We start from the raw sequence: 19507 nt of genomic DNA, 5'->3' as shown, positions 1-19507 counted from the left end.
AACAGCTGTTTTCTATAGGCATTAAACCAACTTGAAACAGTGCTATCAAAGTCAGAGACTTTCCCAAGATTTGTAAAAGGCATTTTTTTAAATAGAGAAAAGGGGAACAGAAGGTTGTAACTTACTAGATTTTTAACCAAACCATATTAGCTGTGTTGTCGTCCAGTGATATCTTACTCTGTTCCGTGCTGTGTAATAGAAGGAAAGGGGTGTGTGTGTGTGTGTGTGTGTGTGTGTGTTAAAGAGCTTTTATTTATTTCAGCCTTGCAAAATCATCATGAAACTGTACTAGGCCAGGTACACAATCTGGTCACCCACTCATGCTTTAATGATGATGGTAATGAGAAAATGAATGATATTCTAATCACCCATCAAAAAATTACTCAGCCCAATCAAGTGGGTGTGTAGAACTTTTCATGATTGATTTCTATATTTAGTGTTTTGTGTAGTTCCTTGTGACAAAAGTAGCTGTAACAAAATCAAAGTCAAAATGACTGTGTCTCACCCTTCATCAGTTCAGCATATCCAATCAAACAATACCATAAAGAAACTAAGATCGTATTGATAGTGCTAGTGATAATCTGAGAAAGCAAGTAAACAGAAACATTTGGGCTGATGAAAAGGAATAATAGAATTGTTGTATGCACATTACAGATCATAAGTAAGGCTACATTTATGTCACGGAGGTCACGGAAGTCACAAAATCCATGACTTCCAGAGACCTCCATGATCTTTTCTGTTTCAATCTCTGGGGCTGCAGGACTCTGGAGCTGGCAGCCAGGGGGGCCCCCTGAAAGGTTCCAGTGACAGTGTCGCATGGGGGGAGGGAGACTCCCCAGGTGAGCAGCTGGGGTGTCCTGTTTTCTCTTTGGCAAATATGGTCACCCTGGAGCTGTAGTAGTTTGAAGTAGTTTCTTGTCCATGTTAGTTGTGTTCCATATGGTGGGTATGATTCTGTATACCTTGCAGGGCATTATTTCGGGAAAGAGACGGGAGGCAGATTAGGTAATATTTCAGACTCAACATGGCTTTACTTATCTACATGAAGGTGAGGACCAGGTGCAGAAGCAGAGAACAGGTATGTTTTGTCACAATCTCTCCACACTGTTTATGCGCCTTTTTTTGACATACAATAAAGACGAGGATATTAGCTTAGTCTAGATCTTTTCAGCCGGGGTAAGGCTCAGAAGAAACCTGTCAATAGCATATGGTGTATAATGATGACCTGAACTTAATTGAGTACTTAGTCCAGTGTTGGTGTGAATTATTATTAACCCCATTTACAACAGTTACTGTTTTGTTACTGCATTATTCCTATGTAATAAAATACTGTTTTGTGTAACCACTTTCAAATAGTGGCACTCTGCATTTTTACAGAAACTGGAGTGTGACCATCTGAATAAGATGATATTCTTCTGTTGTTGCAGTGGCTACATGTGAAGCATAAAAGTAGGGGTGGGCGATTTTTCCTGCTGGTCTAAGTATCGCTTTCTTCACCTCTGGTGTGGCTTTGAAACCACAAGCCAATATTGTATAAAACAGACCACTTAATTTGGCTTGTTTAAAGAGCTTTCTTGGCTGGGAGCTATATTGAAACTCTGCTGGCACTGAAAATGTTTAGTAGCATTTGTTAGTTCCAAATAATTCTTTGCTCCTTCTGAAAATACAGGTGCCCAGACAGAAAAATGTTTTTTAAAATTGAATTCTGTAGAAATTGGTGTGCAGTATATTGTGTAGATTTTTCCTCAACGGTTTCTGTATGTTAATTTGTTTTGTTTATACAAGTTCAGGAGTTTTACTTTATCATATGTCGCCGGCGAAAGCTTTTCTATGAAAGTTGTTTATTGCTGCTGCCGCTGCTAATGTTGTTGTATTTCTTTCTTTTCTTGGTGTTCCAAAGCCAAATTACTGTGACTAATGTACCACTGTAAATTTTTGCAACCATCTACATTACTGATGTCTGCATGTGATGCATGGTGTCCTTTTAGTGATTTTTTTTGTTACGGAAAAATGGCATTTCTGCTATATCAGTTTAGCATATGATGAAACATTTCAACAAAATATTGTAGTGTACCAAAAAGATATTAACTACTGTATATTGGACAAATAGTTACGGTTACCTATTGATATCCCAAAACTTCCATAGATGAGTCCTAAGTGGAAAATGTGTTCAGGTAGCTTTGAAGTTAAGATGATGAACACAAATGAAAGAGCTGTTTTAGGTCTAACCTTGATCTAAAGTGCGTGCAATGAATACCATGTATTCTGGTATAAATGAATGCCTTTTCTATTTATTTTTTGGTAACATATTCATTCAACTGCTGTTAAACCTTCTTATTACCTAATCCTGGTTGATGGATTAAAAGATGTGGTAGAAGTTCCTTTAAGACTAGATGAGAGACTGTGTACCATAAAATAACCAGTATCCTTTCTCTTTCACCTTCTTTTTCTTCTATTTTTAGAGCATAGCTCAGCCTATGGGTAATATATCATGGTCAGACAGTGGATAGTACTAACGGGTTATTTTTTTATAACTATCATTGACACATTTAATTCATTAGGTACAAAATCTCAAGTAAATTTTTGCAGACCATAAAACATAGTTAATCTGGTGAGTAGCAATCAAAGGTGAAAAATTATGTTAAGCCAAATGTAGAATATTGCTTTTCTGTAGAGACTTTGCGGTCTAAATATCTTTCATCATAAATTTTTCTAGTGTGTTTCTTTATGTAATTCATCCGTTTCTTGTTTTCAGACCACAGAATGGTTCTATGATACTGTACAACAGGAAGAAGGTGAAATACAGGAAAGATGGATATTGCTGGAAAAAGAGGAAAGATGGGAAAACCACCAGAGAGGATCACATGAAACTGAAGGTCCAGGGAGTGGAGGTAGGAGAACAAAGGGTTTGCCTTTCAGGGGAAGGAACAGTGAAAGAGCAGTGCTTCCATTAATTGCTCTTGTTAATGTAAAGTTGTAAATACTATATGTATATTTGCTGAATTCCTATTTTCCCCCTAAAATCAGTATTATAGTTTTTAGTAAAATCTAAATGTGGCTTCACTTCATCAGAATATAGTTAAGGAGTCAGAGTGTTGTTGAAGATATTGAAGTGTTGGAAAATGTTTTTCCAAGGTGCACACTTTTCTATAGCAGTTGATTACAAAGGCGTGCAAACATCTCAGGCATGGGTTGCTAATCATTTGCAAGTCGTCTCTCTCTTAGAAATGGGTAAGCATCGGTGCCTTCACGTCTGCATGATGAATAGGCACTTACTACTTGGTGACTGTCGTTCAGGATTTCCAGTAGGGCACTGTAACTTGACCTGATTTTACTCGAAGGACCTGATCTTTCTCCTAATGGAAACAGTAGTGGAATTTACACTGACTTCAGCAGGGGCAGGATTGGACCCTAATTCAAGGCATGTTTTGAAAGTGCCTCTTATTGTTCTGCTGTCCTTTGCTGGGCTGTTCAAAGTCCTGATGCTGATGTAGCTTATCTCCTAGAATACATATGTTTGCACTACACAGTGACTCCTTGGAGCAGTTGCCTCTTCTTGAATCATGCATCAGGAAAAGCTATTCAATTGCATTAATATTCTGAATGGGGAAGTGGAGAAAAGATGCATTTATTTAAATCTCATTTTATTTTCTAATTTTGCCAAATGGGGAAGTGACCTTGGCTGCCCAAATAGTTGAGCCTCTATTACGCATGATTTGCTTTGCATCATTAAGCCCCCCAAAATACAAGACAGGTTTACCCCATACTTAAGATCAAAATGAGGAAAGGGCTTAACAAGCACCAAGGAAAACTCCATTCTAGGAAAGTGATCAGAGACTTGTGTGTGGGCGGGGGCACGCTCCCACACACGTGCATGTGTGTACATACCTTTCCTAGAAAGATCATTCCTGATGGAGGCCTCATGAGTGTCATTAATATATTTAAATAACCTTTATTGATGGGATTGTTTGGTTGTTTTCAGTTTATACCATGTTCCTGTTCTAATAGACCCAATGCTGCTCTCAGCTATGTGGCTATAACTCCTATTGTACTTGATGGCGGTGTATAATCAGTGTCTCTAGGCACATATAACAATGGTAAATCTATACTGATGCCCAAATCAAGTGCATTACAATAACCGCATCCAAAAGTGACAAAGGTCTAGAGTACCGTGGCATGGAATGGTCACAGTCTTTTTGCCAAGTGCAAACTAAAAGAACTTTTGACCACTACAGCTGTCTGGCCATCTAGAAGTGATAACGTTTAGTAACAAAATGGGCAGTATATTACCTGCAACATTCCCTTTAATTGTTATACCAGTGAGCCCCAAATTCAGCAAGACACTTAAACATTTGCTTAACATCAAGTATGTCAGTAATTCTGTTGATGTCATTGGGAGTATTCATGTGGGTAAAGTTAAGCACATGCTTAAATAATTTGCTGAATCGGGCCCCTAACTAGCACCATCTCTCTTTTATCCAGATTGAGCATCAGACAGTTTGCTGCCATCCAAATCCCAATCTAGACCAGAATTTGGGAAAGTTTAAAAAAAATTGCACCATCTGTGTCTGATGAAACAGAAATACAGCTGAGTATCATCAGCATAGTGATGGTACTGCAGCTTAACGTAGTGTACTATCCTCTCCTGTTTTACTGTAGCCTTGAGATGGTGACTTTAGGAATGATGTGCTAAAGGAAAATGTGAGCCCAGATATTTTTTCTGCGTCTGGTATTGTGTTGCAGAATTTAGTGTTTACTGAATTTACAAGACCACTTGAGTTCAATGGATTACCCTACCATACTGAAGTTTCTTCTGGGCACTTTATCAGTATTACGTTTTGCAATACACATTATTGAGTTTATTATGTTTAAAATAGCATAAAATGGGTTTTGTTATATTACACCAGAGATGCAATTTTGCTCTGTAATTTTAATGTCTAATACCAATATTGTTTATTACGATGAGCAAAGAAAAGTTACTATACTAGAAATTCTGTGAACTCTTTGCTCAGGTTTTTCACGGCATGGTTTAATTGACTGCAGTGAACATTTAAAATGCAGACTACCAAAAACAGTCACCAGGAAGTCCTTCTAAAGAGCTGTGACCATTGCTTAGGACACTCATGACTATAGATAGCAATTTGTCTTCAGCCATTTTTTAAAATAAACCCATTATGTGAAAAGAGTCTACTTCAGCTATTGCGTAGTCATAGAGTTTACGGTCAGAAGGGACCCTTAGGTCATGTACTCTGACCTCCTTTACATCATAGGCCATTAAATGTCACCCCAGTAACCTGTTCTGAGCGCAATAATTTGTTTGACTAAAGAATAGCCTCCAGAAAGGCTCCCAGTCTTAACCTGGAAAGAGCAAGTGCTGGGAATCGACAATCCCCTTGTTACTTTTGTTCTAATGGTTAATGATCCTCACTGTTCTACTTTAACTTATTTTTAATTTGAATTTGTCTTGCTTCCACTTCCGACCATTGGTTCTTGTTCTGCCTTTCTCTGCTAGACTAAAGATCTCTTTAGCAGCCAGTATTTTCTATCCAATTATGGATTGTAATCAAGTCACCTCTCAATCCTCTTTTTGATAAGCTAAACAGAATGAGCTCTTTGTCTCTCACTTCGGATAAGGGCAGAGCCAGGGGTCACTGCTGTGGGTCTGGAGGGCTGATAAGTTTGGATGGAAGAGCAGGGGAAAGATTTTCCAAGTTTCATATCAGGTAAACAAAGCAATGGGCAAGCATGGCCTTGGTTCCCAAATTCAAAATGGCGAAAGACTAGTAGAAATGTGCTTGGCATTAGGGCTCATAATTGGCAGAACACTATTACCATCCAAAGATATCCATAAAGTGATTTGGAATTTCCCAGACTGAGTGACTAGGAACCAGACTGACCATCTATATACGTTGATATCCTAGATTCCACAACAACTGTAGCTAGTTTCAGACAAGGATGCCTAAAGTCTGGATAAGTGAAGACACATGCAGCTACGTGAAAGAAAGGAAACTAGCCAAAGCAAACTCTTAAAAAATGTGTCCAGAGAAAGGAAGCAGCAAAAATCTATATACAAGAGGATAAAAGGCAGTGTGTGAGGAGACAAAAAGAAATACACAGAGAGGAATGCCAAAGATGCTCAAGAGGCTGCTGAAAGAGGTGAGACTAAAACACTTAATCAGCTCAACAAAGTCCTGACTGGCAAGTTTGTGTCAGCTGAAGTGTCTGTGAGGGATGACTAAGGAAAGACTTTAGCAACAGAAAAAGAGAGCGACAGATGGAGCAATTTCAGGAGGTGCAGAAAAGACCAATACAACACAAAGCACCGGCTTTGACAAAGAAATGAGACGCCTCCAGTTAGAGAACACAACGAGAGTTGGGCAAAACGTTTTCATAACATTTCGCATCACAAACATAGATGTGAAAGACTCAATAGAAATGTTAAAACTTGCGAAAGCTGCAGATGAAGCTCAAGTCACTAGGGAAGTGCTGAAAGCTGCAGTAATGAGACCATCAATGAAATCATTGAACTCGTCAACAAATATGGGAGTAGGAAAAGCCTCCAGAACAAAGGAAAATAGCATTATAGTCAAAATACCAAAGAAAGGTGACCTAAAGCAATTGCTACAACTAGTGCAATGTTGCACTCTTTTCAGTGATAGGTTAAGTTTTCTTCTTAAGCAGAATAAAGGATGTGATTGAGGCAGAGTTAAAGGAAGAACATGGTAAATTTCAATTGAGAGGGCCATATGTTGACCAGATTTTCACCCTATGAATAATGGAGGAGAACATTGAATGGCAAAAACAACTTATCATTAACTTCATAGATTTTAAGAAATCATTTGAAAGCCTACATCATGATTGACTGAGGAACATATTGAAGCAGCATGCAAACAAAAATAATATAACCAAGGCTTTGTATAAAGGTGCAGCATCCACAGTTAAAGTAAATGCGGACTTGAGAGTACGGTTCAATGTAGACACTGGTGTCATATAAAAATGCATTTTTGCACTGCTACTGGTTGGTATTGGCATTGACTTCATTATGAGAAGAAGTGTAGACGGATATAACACAGGCATCAACAACAGTATACTAGATTTAGAATTTGCTGCTGACGTTGCTCTTTTAACTCATGCGAAGACCGAAAGACTGCAGCATTGCAAAAAGAGTTAGGAAAAAACAAATCTAACAAGAGGCCCAGCAACTTCCTACCCAAGCATGACTTTAGAAGGCAAAGGAATACAAGAAATGAGTTAATTTACATATGTTGACAGTAACATGTAAGCCAGTGGGGATGTCCGGAAGGAAATAACGTCACAAATTGGCAAGGTGACAGAGGCACTTACCAGCTTAAAGAAGATTTGGTTATAAAAAATCGGCAACTTAAAGATCAATCACTGAATCTTCAATTCAAATGTTATTTCCATCTTAACATATGGATCTGAAAGCAGGCAATAAAGATACAGACAGACATCTAAAAGCCTTAGAGAGCAAATGCACTAGAAAAATACTAGCCATTACATGGAATGAATTTATTTGGAAATAAGGCATACCTTTTTAATGGTGAGAGTATTTAACTATTTTAACAATTTACCAAGTGTCATGGTGGATTCTCCATCAATGACAATTTTAAAATCAAGTTTGGATGTTTTCTTAAAGATCTGCTCTAGAAATTGTCCTGGGGCAGTTCTCTGCCCCATGCTATCCAGGAGATCAAACCAAATGATCACAAATGCTCCCTTCTGACCTTAGATTCTATGAATAACAAAGGCCAAGATCCATCAGAGAGTTCAGTAACCTTTTATCTTTAAAAAGAGAATAGAAATATTTGGACATGTGTTAAGAATGAAGCCTGAGCATTGGTCATGGCAATCATGCCATTGGGCAGCGGGAGGAATGTGCCAAAAGATCTGACTGAAATAATCTCTTCATAGAACAATACTCAGAGAAGGAAAACTTACGGAATTTAACAACATAGGGGGTATGCACAGCATGGCCCAGAGATGGGATAGTCTTATTTGTGCCATGAGCGACTTCTGATGCCATGAGAAGGATTCAGATTCAGAATCAAATTAATCTTTCAAGTTCCTAAAGTTTCATATCCCTTCAGTAATGAAGAGCAACTTCACCCATAAAGGATGAAAATTCTTCTCCAAGGAGTCAGCACAATCGGAGCTGGATGTTGTTTAGGTCTCTACTTTGTACTAAAACAGAAGACTCTTTAGATCTACAACCATTTAATCATGATTCACTTTGGGAATCCTGAATGTTAAAAAAAAAATGTCATTGCAAATAACATGGCTCAGATGATTAAATAGATTTCATCTAGGGCTTCCAGCAGATGCAGGATGCTCTTTCTAAGTTTGACATACCAATAGTCTATTGTAATGCTTTATGTAGTTGTATATTGAACTTTATTAATCATTTCAAATAAGTCTGCTTCTGTATCAAACAGTGCTAGCTGTAGGAATTCATTAACTGGCTGTTTTGGCGTATTTTATGTGTGAATCAGAGATTTGTCTTGTGGAAGGTATTTTGATGCAGTATGTTTCCTCTTCGTGCTCAAGCAGGAACTCAAACAACCTTATCTATAGTCATCAATGATTATTTTGAGGGTGGATTTTTTTCCTTCTCAGATCATTAGCTAGACCACTTTCACTTCCTGGGCCGTGGCTCCTGGGTGGTTTCTAGGCAACTTGACTGACAGTTGCCTTCCCCCACACTGCCTCGTGTGTGCCATGGGAAGGGATAGCTCATCTCCTGGCTACATGCATTTTGCCTGTTGATCTGTTCTCCAGGCTCCTAGCTTGCCAGTCTAGACTTCTGGTTCCCTCACTCTCTGCCTGCAATCTGGACTCCAGTTCTGGCTCCCTGACCCCCTGCTGCCTACTTCCATGAAACAGTGCAAGGGCTATGCATTTCACACTCGTAAGGGAAAGCTGGAGAGCAGAAGGCGGAGCAGGGAGACTGAAAATATAACGTTTGGCACCTGTCTACAAAAAATGGTGGATTCCACAACAGAAATGCTGAATTCCATGGTATCTTATAAAAGACCAAATTCTGTGGCTCTGGAGTCCATAGGGGAATGGGGAAGTTATGTGAAGCTGGCTAGTGTCTGTCAGTAGATATAGCTACTTGGTATATACATCGGGTGTTTAGATTTTGTCTTAAGTGTAATGTTTACTTTGGAGTAGTGCCTGTTGGTGTGAGTACCAGCACAGTGCAGGTAAATAGAATGTCCTGAAAATAGTTCTTTACAGTCCACATTCTGCCATCCTCCGTCCTTCTGTGAAGTACCTTAGCCTGAAATCTGGCTGCTTTCACTGGGCCAGATCATCCCCTTATGGCATTGGTGGTGCAGGGCCGCCCGGCGGGAGGGGCAAGAGGGACAATTTGCCCCAGGCCCCACAGGGGCCCCCACGAGAGTTTTTGGGGCCCCTGGAGCAGGGTCCTTCACTTGCTCCGGGGGCCCTGGAAAACTCTCACGGGGCCCGGGCCCCTGGAGCTTCTTCCGCTCCCGGTCTTCGCCGGCGGGGGGTCCTTCTGCTTCAGGGCAGAAGGACCCTCCGCCGAAGTGCAGCCGGGTCTTCGGCGGTAATTCGGTGGCGGGGGGCCCCGCCGCAGATCTTCGGGGCACTTCGGCGGCGGATCCCGGAACGGAAGGACCCCCCGCTGCCGAATTACCACCGAAGCGGGGGCCCCCGCCACCAAAGACCCCAGGCCCCCGGAATCCTCTGGGTGGCCCTGTGGTGGTGGGGTGGGGAGAGAACACAAATTCCCATGCATTATTCCATGGTGGAGAAGGAAGCAGGCAAAAGTCCAGGGGTCCTGCCCCAACCCTGGGGGATTAGATAAGCTGAGGGCTATTTATATGGGGATACCCCAGTGCCTCCTCATTTGCTGTGTCCCATAGCTGAGTTCTTGTGGCAACAGGGATTCCCCCGATTGCTTCTGCTTTCTCCAGGGACCTGAGGCTGCAAAGGGGCTTAGCAGGTTGCACTCTATTTCTTGGGGACGCTCCTGTCGGGAACACTATATATCTGTAAAAGCAGCAAAGAATCCTGTGGCACCTTATAGACTAACAGACGTTTTGCAGCATGAGCTTTCGTGGGTGAATACCCACTTCTTCGGATGCAAGTCTTGCATCCGAAGAAGTGGGTATTCACCCACGAAAGCTCATGCTGCAAAACGTCTGTTAGTCTATAAGGTGCCACAGGATTCTTTGCTGCTTTTACAGAACCAGACTAACACGGCTACCCCTCTGATACTTGACACTATATATCTGGTCCGCCTGGCCTCCCGCTCTGGTGCAAACCTTGCATCCTGTAGCTGTGTAGCATCTGGAGCCCAGTGGGAAGGGATGAAGTGCTGCAGGGGCCTCTGAGTTCTCTGCTACACACCCAGAGTGTGTCTGATACATGCCACTGGGCTGCATGTGCTTTTGAAGTACTACCTACACGGACTACACATGGCAGAATCAGGTTATAAGCTCTTCTTATATATGTTCCCTCCTGTGCTCCTTAATTCTGCTCAGTAAAGCAGCATCATATGGATTACCATGCTTAATTTTTAATAACCCTTAGCAATTTTTAAATATTTCTGTCAGGATACTTTTTCTCAAGATTAAATGGTTCAAATCTTGCCAGTGTTTCTAACGTAGTTGCTCCTTTTTTGCTTATCATTTTTGTTGCTCTGCACTGAACTCTCTCCAATTTAATTACCACCATTTTTTCTACTAGGCTGACTAAATCTAGACCTTGTACTACTGCAGACGTGATCTAATCAGGTCTTTAATAAAGATATAGAACAAGGTCCTTAATCATAGGAGATACCTATCTTGATACAAGTCTATTAGCCTTCTCCACTGCTCCTGCATCCTGGGCTGAACATTTAAATGTTGGATCTATGCAGCTTACAGCATTATTATATATGGTGCTATGGTTGTATTGCCCTGGGCTAATAAATGGAGGGAATATCTTCTCTATTAAGTGGGTAGAATTAAGTATCAATATTGCTATAATTTTTCCATTAGATGGCCTCAGTTTTGTGAGTCTTTGAAGCTCCCAAGCCTGCCTGATTTTTAGCAAGGGCTGTTCATATTTTCCCAATGTAGTAGCCAAAAAAAAATGTAGCCACCCTAAGTAGGGAAGATGATTACTACCCATTTTATCCAATCCCTCTCCTTCCCTCTCTTTTATGGCAGGGGCATGACTCTATACTCATCCTGTAGTTGGAAAAGCATCTTCATTCCAAAGGACTGTAAAATCATTTGCAACCCCTCTGCTTGCAAGTGATGTGTCCTGTATCTTCTAGTGGCTTTGGGAAATGCCTCACCTCTGGGATAATCCCAGGCCCATATCATCCAACCCAAGCACTGAAAACAGCCTGACTCACTCCTTAACTAATCTCTTGTAGGACCATGTCTTGCTGCTGCCTGCTAGGTCATTTGGCTTGCAACCTTAAACCCCAGTAACAACCTTCAGTCTGAATTGTAGACAAAGTTCATCGTCATTTTTGTGACTTCTAAATGTTACCCACAGAAAATTAAATATTGTCTAAAATTCTTGATTAATTACTAGTTTAACTCACATCATTTTTTGTTGTTTGAGGTATGGAGTTGTGGTCTTACGTTTGTGATCTCATTCCAATTAGAATGAGATGTTCTTTACTTGGACACTTAGATAACAGATTTTAAGAAGCTCCTTCTAAAGTTGGGATGATATTGTAGTTACCACATTAGGAATTAACAGGGCATGAAATAACTGTCTGCCTTGTGGCACTGCCAGATCATTTCAGGTCTGCTTGCAGTCAGAAGATAAATAGGTATCATACTTCTGGCTGACGGAAAAATACTTAGAAAGAAGCCAGCCAAGAACATTGATAGGATCCAAGTCAAGTTTTGAAAATGGCAGTTAATAGGCAAAAAGGAGAAACAAAATTGGCAATGAAATTACTGACCAGGCAAATTCTCAAAAAGGGTTTTATATTTAGTGTATTTTTATTATTAATTACTTCTTGAATGCCCTCAGCATGCTTTGTGCTGTGCTCATTTTAGCTTTTGGTTGAAGAAAAAAATCTTTTGAAATGAGTTTGGATCAATTACTTATTTTCAAGGTGGTGTTTAACACAGTAGAGGAGAATTTGGTGCATATAGAGAATACAGGTAAAGCAACTTCAGTAAAGCTAGAAAATGTAATAAAACTTGCTTAATTTCTTCTCTTGTATGTCAGGGTGATGGTGAATAATTCCATGAGATTCCTAATCAAAAAGTTGTCTAGGTTAGCACCATTGGTCACTGTTTCTTCCAGTAACTTTCTTGGTTAAACTGGTGCACTATCCTCTAGAAAATTCTGGGTAAACCAACAGTGAGAAGTTCACTTGGTCTTTCCCTAAATATCTCTTTTTCAAGATCCAAATCCATAGCCCTTCTTTAATTTCTAATTTAGTTAGGATCCCTGGTGATATGTTGCTAATCAATTCACATAATTAAAAAATTTAACTAATAAATAATAGTAAGTGGTGTGTTGAAATAGCAATAGCATATTTCCCGACTGACACTGCTCTAAATTTACAGATGGTTGGTTCAATTAATGTATTTGCCTTTCCTTGTGCATGAATCTCTCTCGCTGTCTATAAATTGCATATACACCTGAATGCATAGTAAAATGTTGCGAAAATGAATGAGGTCATATGGTCATAGTAATTCAGGAAGTGGTCTCCTAATAATTGGGAATTCTTCTGTCTTTTAATCTGCTAATAGGATCAAGGGCAAAGGGAGGAAAGAATGGGGAAAATGAGCGATGAGAGAGATACTGGAAATGTAGTGAGTACTACAGCTTCCAAAAGAGAACAGTTCCTGCATTTCTGAATCTCAGTGGAAATCCTGGCCCTAGGCAGATACTTCTCCGGGGCTTGATCTTTCGATGATGCACATCTGTTAGATAACTGGTGATGGAGCCATGCTGAAGTCCAGGACACAGTAATAACATTAAACAGTAGCAGAAGTTGAAAATCTACTTTGAGACCATTTGGTTGTATCATGCTGTGAGGCTACTTTCCATTCTGGTACCTCTGATTAACAGGTTTATTGGAAACTAGAAGGGATAACTTAGACACCCGCCAAAGGGAGCAAGCTTCCCTTTGTTTTAAAATTGTGAGCCCCAAAAGAATGTAAGTAGAGTCAATGGAGAAACTGACAAGGAAAAAGAAATAGAAACCCTGGAATTGCCAGAGGTTTTTTTGAGCTCACAAAGTCACTTGAATGGGTCTTACTGAGCAGTGAGCTTTCTAATAGCCCACTGGGGACTTGGGGAAACCAACCAAATGCATTTTTATTTGTGACCTTAGCCAATTTGAACCCAGGTCTGCAAAGATGATTAGTCAGTATATTAACCTCATGTCCCCTCCTGATTCCAAATGTAATTGGGAATGAATACTTTCTCCTGTCCTTAAATCACTTATGTCTGTGTACACATATAGGTATCTGAAATGCCATGGAAGTTATGGCTATGGAACAAAATGCTAACTCTGTGTAGCAAGAGTTTGCTACTAATATTTTTTTGCATTCCACTAGCTCTCTTCATCTGAGCTCTCAAAACACTTTCCAGTAATTAATTAGCTGAACAATGTACTTGTGAAGTAGGCAAGGGATATATAGTAATCATTTTACCCACTACTGAAACGCAGCCACCTCTGGGTTGATGGGAGCAGCTGTTTAACAGTTTACAACTATGCTATACAGCTGTTTAGAACAATAAAAGAACAACACTAAATTCAGTTGAAACTACTGGGGAGGGATGAGTATATAAGAAAGCAGAGCGTAATTACCCAAGCTGAAATTTTGCCAAGATAATGGTATTGACCCCCAAATCTTACAAAAAGTTCAATGGGATTTTTTATTGTCATAATTGTTCAGAAATTCAGTGTAACATGAAAGATATCCCAGTTTTGGGGTGCCCCGAAAGGCCAGGCTGACTGAGAGAGAAGGGTGCCACTACTGAATTGCCAAGGTTGCTTTCAGCAGCACCTCGTGCTTACTGGGGGTTTCCCATCAAAGTATCAACCGAGTTTGACCTTGCTAGTTTGAGATTTGATGGGACCCTACATATATAGAGAGTGAACCATTATCCACCCAGGATGTGTTTTCATATATTACAATATGTTACATTTTGTGATTTTCCTTTTTTAAAACTTGATTTGAGTTTTATTAAGCAAGAAACTCCCTTGTGGAGAGAGAGCTGCAGATTCCAATTTTGTATGCAGAACTTGTATTTAATTATTATCATAACAGTCCCTTAACATTATTACAGATTAGCCCACAAGGACATGTATGGAAATTTTAGAGTATTCAATTTCTATATAAACTCTGAAACATCAATGTCAACATTCACAAAAGACTTCTTTAGCATTTGGGTCCAAACATGCAGCATACACATTACATAGGCTGTATCACGTTGGTGATACTAGCATTGTTTATTATTAAGAACAAACTACCTTTTTCTCTTAGTAAGTGAACAAATGGACTTTTTCTGCAGTATGTAAAACAGTCCCTCACTCAATCTTAAACTATAGATTGTTTTTACATCTTTCAGTTCACTGCTATTGTCAGTACAATTTATTGCTAAATTATTCCTGGAGGGGGAAGCAACTTCTAAGATGAAATATTCAAGCAACGCTAATCTCAAAAACTATTTCTAGGATAGTCTGATCCAATTCACTTTAATTTACATGAGTTTTACTCACCATCAGAGGTGCGCTATGTAGTTTGCAAACTAATTAGGATCACGTTGTTTAATCAGGCTGCTTAATGCATTCCAGGAAAATAGAGTAGGACCAGCTTGGAGAAGAAAATAGAGTTGAAGGTGAAAGACTTCTGATACCAATATGCACACACAAATGTGTGTGCCCACACATGCACAGTGTTGCAAACAAAAAACATTCAAACTCTACCCAAAAGAAGTGACAGGTTTTGCATGAACTTATTCTGGGCGGTCGCTATTAGGTGTTTTTTTTTTAACCTCCTTTTATTTTTCTACTTCTGTTGGCTTAACTTTCATCTGATTTTTTCCCTTGCATATCCTCCCAACTTGACTGAGATGGGGTGGTTGCAGTCGGCTGTGATTCATAGTGGGGGAAGTAGCTTTTCCCTAGCTATGTCCTTGCAGTTTGTTCTCGTGATTCTAATTTCTGTCACAATGTAGTATTTTAGGGCTGTAGTGAACTGATCACAGAGCCTCCTCCATCGCGAAGGGTGCTTGCTCCTCTGCCATGTCTTGAAGAGAGAAACAGGACTGAAGAGCGTTAATGCATGCATTTGTTAGCGTTTGAGTTTGGTTTGGGATGGATCAGGACATGCTGGAATGAAAGACAGACATAGGGATGGATTTTAAGAAGCAGGCTGTAACTTTAATTTAGCAACTGGGAGGCGTGCCAATGCCCTTCTCACATACCAGGCACTTACCTGGGTCCAATGCAGAGTTACAGGGTTCCCACCATTTAACTAGAAGTTTGGGGTAGGGCCTCTTCAGCCTGTCCCTAGAACCCAGCTCACTTCTGAATCCTCTCCCACTCCTTCCCCTCCACCCCGTAAGGAGATTAAACGGTACCAAGGGAGGCCTTGATCTTGGAAGATTTCAGGTCTCCCCTTCTCCTTTCAGGCACAATCCCAAGCCTTTTAGAGCCATTATCCGCATGGAGACCAGTGCGAGTTGCAGCAATCTGAACATTCCAATATTTATTATCTTGTAACATTTAAACTTCTGTTCTTTCTCCTTTAATGTAACTGTGCCCATCTAACGCTGCGAGGAAGGTGAAAACCTACCACATCTCTGCCAGTTTGACCCAATGGGGAAAAATTCCTTCCTGATCCCCCGCCAACAAGACAATTGGTCAGACCCTCAGCATCCTGGAAGCTCAATATACTTCAACTACGGGGAGGCAGTGGGGCAGTTGTGTGGGGGTGGGGGGTGGGAGGGAGAGGAGGGAGCCAGGCAGCCATAGAGGCAAGATTGCTCTGGAAAGCATAGAGAAGGTTTGAACTGAGGCCAGTCAATGAGAGGCAAAGAACACCTCCCACACACTGATACGTGGAGGGGCAGGAAAAGGTTAGAATGTGACAGCAAACTGAGATTCCAAGACAGCCTTCCTGCACTATCCTGGCATTTGGGCATCTCTGCCCAGTGGCCGTGAGATGTCCTATCCACCACCTCTCTGCTGCGTGGGGGTGGCCTGTCTGGTGTCCTTGCCGAAGAGATGCACCCCCGTGACCGGCGCAGGGACTGCGCTATCAGTTGTGTTCTGTTTAGGGCTGAGAACCTTGTCAGCCTGTAACAAATAACAAGCAATACAGACTAGCTAGAACAGAGCAAAATGGAAAGTGGATTAAAATAGCAAGTGTAACTTGGGAAAGGGAAAGTCTGTAGCAAGGGCGTTTATTAACCATGGAGTCTTTTGAAAGGCGCTTGGACACGCTGAATTTAATAAAATCCCCATGCAATAGTTACAGTGAAGAGGACACATTATTTCTGCATGTTTAAGTATTTACGTGACAGTAGAAGAAAACCGGTGCCTGTTACTTTAATCTTTGCTGCCATAATTTACACCCATCTTTAGTGATGGATTTGACAGGTAGACGCTTATTACAAATGTGTAAAAATGTTGATTCTTCATGAATTGATTATTTGGAATTTATTTGATTAAATATTCTAGGTGGTGTTTGATATACTGAACTTATGGTCATTACAGCATCTTAATGATTCATATCTCTATGGCAGTGTGAGGGAAATCAAAGAGCTAGTTTACAGTTTCTGAAGGAGAATATGGATTATTATTAAATCTGGAATGAGTCTCCTGAGAATCAGTTCTGAAGGGAACATACATATCAATAATTCCTCTTCTACATTGGGATCCTAATGTATTCACTTATAGTAACATAAATTCACAGCGAATGGTTGTGCTTTCTGACAGTTTTTTTCCTAACACACTATACACATGAAAGGTCTTTTTTTTTTAAATCCTTCAGCAAATACGTAACATGCCTAATCCCTTAGTTATGATAGCTTGTTTTACAGTTTATAACTTTTTAACAATAAAAAGCTTTCTTAATAGCTGGGTGTTTCAGAGCCTAAGATCCTGTAGAGATCAGAATGTTTTTTGTATGCATATGATCTTTTAGTGGGAATCTTAAAGGTATTTACTTTGTTTTCTTGGATGGGACCTATGATGGTTATTAAATCCACTAGGGGTCCTCTGAGTAAAAGCCCAAAGAAGAATGTATGCAAACTGTTACTAGGTTTTTAATTTGAGCAAATTATTGTGGGAAAGGTTGGTAACAAAGATGTGTAAACTACACTTTGTTGGGTAGAACTTCTGGTTAGTTATTTTAAACTCTAGAGGTTTTTTTGCCTTTTTTGTGTGTTTGTGTTTTAATGCACTTTGGCCAAAAGTGCATAACATTAAACAGTGCTACATCATAGGAAAGCCAGCTTTTCCTGATGTAGCTTTGGTAACACTTTGAGAAGAATGCTGGCAAGTATGCTATTGCATGTGGCTGAGAACTTAGCAAAGTCTCCTTCCCAAAGAGATGGATGCAACAACATACTGGGCTTGATTCAGATTCCACCTACACTGGCTTTACGTTGTTTAACTCTGAGGACTTCAGTGGAGTTCTTCCTCCTTTGCACAAGTGTGAGTGAGTAAGAATCAGACTAAGTGAATCCACTGTTATGTTTTTAAAAAAGGAAATGAAGAAATCCACAGGCTCCTTGTTTGTATGTTAACAATACAATGTGCGGGGATTCAATATTTGTTTATTGATATTTGCGTGACATCTTAAATCCTTTGTTTTGTTTCTGGGTGGCGCAGACTGAAATGCACTTTGTTACCAGTATATTACTGTATAATGTTCAATGTGCTGACAAAATACACACTGGACAAAGATAATTTAGCAATAATCTAAATTATTATTTACTTTCCTTAGAAATATTCTGGCCTGCCCTAACCAGAAATCAGGGTCTTCTCTACAAAATCTCCAGGTAGAACTTATATATGAAGTTGGACATTTCTCACAAACTTGTATCTTTTGGAATACTGATGTAGAGCTTATGGCATCTATATGCCCCAGATGCACTAGGTTATCAGAGTTGTTATTTTTAGTCACTGGAGTATGAGGAGAAAATAGATAGCAGGCAGCACTGAATGTCAAGACATTAATGCATCAGTCTTTAGACATTTTTGGTCCAGAAGAGCAAGCTACAGTCTGGGCACAGCAAGTATTCACAGAATTTCTCTCCCTAGCATGAATCCGCAGGGACTGGTATGCTAGGGTCTTTGTGGCATGATGCTTGTTTTGCATGGGTATGAAAAAAAAAGAGAGGATTGTATCATTTCTGTCATTCTGAAGCCTAGGATGGCTTTCTCAATAAGTTCTCCTGATTTAGCAAAGGACTTAAGCACATGCTGAATTTTAAGTATATGTGTGATCTGTCTCTGTTCAGCAAAGCCGTTGCACACATTCTTAAATGCTATTGACTTAACTGGGACTTAAGTACGTGCTTAACTTTAAACACATGATTAAGTGTTTTTCTAAAAAAAGATAGGATCATTTGTATGCTTAAAGTCAAGTATATGCTTAAGTGCTTTACTGAACTGGACCCCAGGCTACTGAGGAATTCATACATAACTGTTACCTTTTCAGTGTAGAGCACAGTAGTTGAGATGAACTTTTAAACTGTTTGCTAAAACAGATTAGTGAATGTTCATTGGAAATGTACGACAATGCAGTACAGTGTTTACATCCCATTTTATTCAGCCTCCTATAAAAAGGCAATACCCAGTTTATACTAACTGGCTACCTGATAAAAGTTTGTTTTGTTTATGGATAGCAACTTAGTCTATAAAATTGTTACTTTGAGGCTTCCAGATGGAATCACTTGGTAAATGGAAGGAGCCTTAGAAGGAGGGAAATGAAAATGAATTCACGAAGAAATAAAGAATCTGTTTCTTATAGTTCCTTTTGCAAATAGTGCTTCCAATGACATATTGTGAATGGACTGAGTTATAACAAAACCAGAAATAAAAGAGGGCTCCAGGGTAGAAAGAACAATTGTTACACTTGCTTTGCATTATATCAGTTAAAGTAGCTTTTTTACACTCAATTAGTTCACACATTGTGTTGGACACAAACCAGAATGTAGAACATTTTTTTATTTTGTTTTTACTTGATTAAGGGAGATGAGATTAAATAAATTCAGTACCATTACCCTCTGTTCTTTCTTTTAGATGCTTTAGTCTAGCTGTTGGTTTTTGCATGAGTTAGTGGGTTAAAGAATTTTTACTTTGCCTTAATCTATTCCTGATATAGGAAAACTTTTGAAACTAAAACAGAACAAAGGTTCTTTTTTCAAAGCAATTTGTTTCATTGTATCAACAACGTATTATGATGCAGAAATGTTTATGAAACAAGATTAAGAATAGGAATTTTTATATTGGTATGTTTTATTTCAAAATGTT

The 19507-nt window shown here is 39.7% G+C and overlaps 1 protein-coding gene across 1 annotated transcript in view; it reads left to right on the top strand.

Moving 5' to 3' along the window:
• The window catches only part of CAMTA1 (calmodulin binding transcription activator 1), a 769191-nt gene that overhangs the window by 244447 nt on the left and 505237 nt on the right, over nucleotides 1–19507 (top strand). The window contains exon 3 of the mRNA XM_044996562.1: nucleotides 2756–2891. Coding sequence (XP_044852497.1) covers nucleotides 2772–2891 — 120 coding nt within the window. The 5' untranslated portion in view covers nucleotides 2756–2771. The remainder of the gene's footprint in view (nucleotides 1–2755; nucleotides 2892–19507) is intronic.

Source organism: Mauremys mutica, chromosome 21 (genome assembly GCF_020497125.1).
Source record: "Mauremys mutica isolate MM-2020 ecotype Southern chromosome 21, ASM2049712v1, whole genome shotgun sequence".
NCBI lineage: Eukaryota > Metazoa > Chordata > Testudines > Geoemydidae > Mauremys > Mauremys mutica.
The sequence above is the reverse complement of the archived record's forward strand: the minus strand, read 5'-3'. Positions and strand labels throughout refer to the sequence as shown.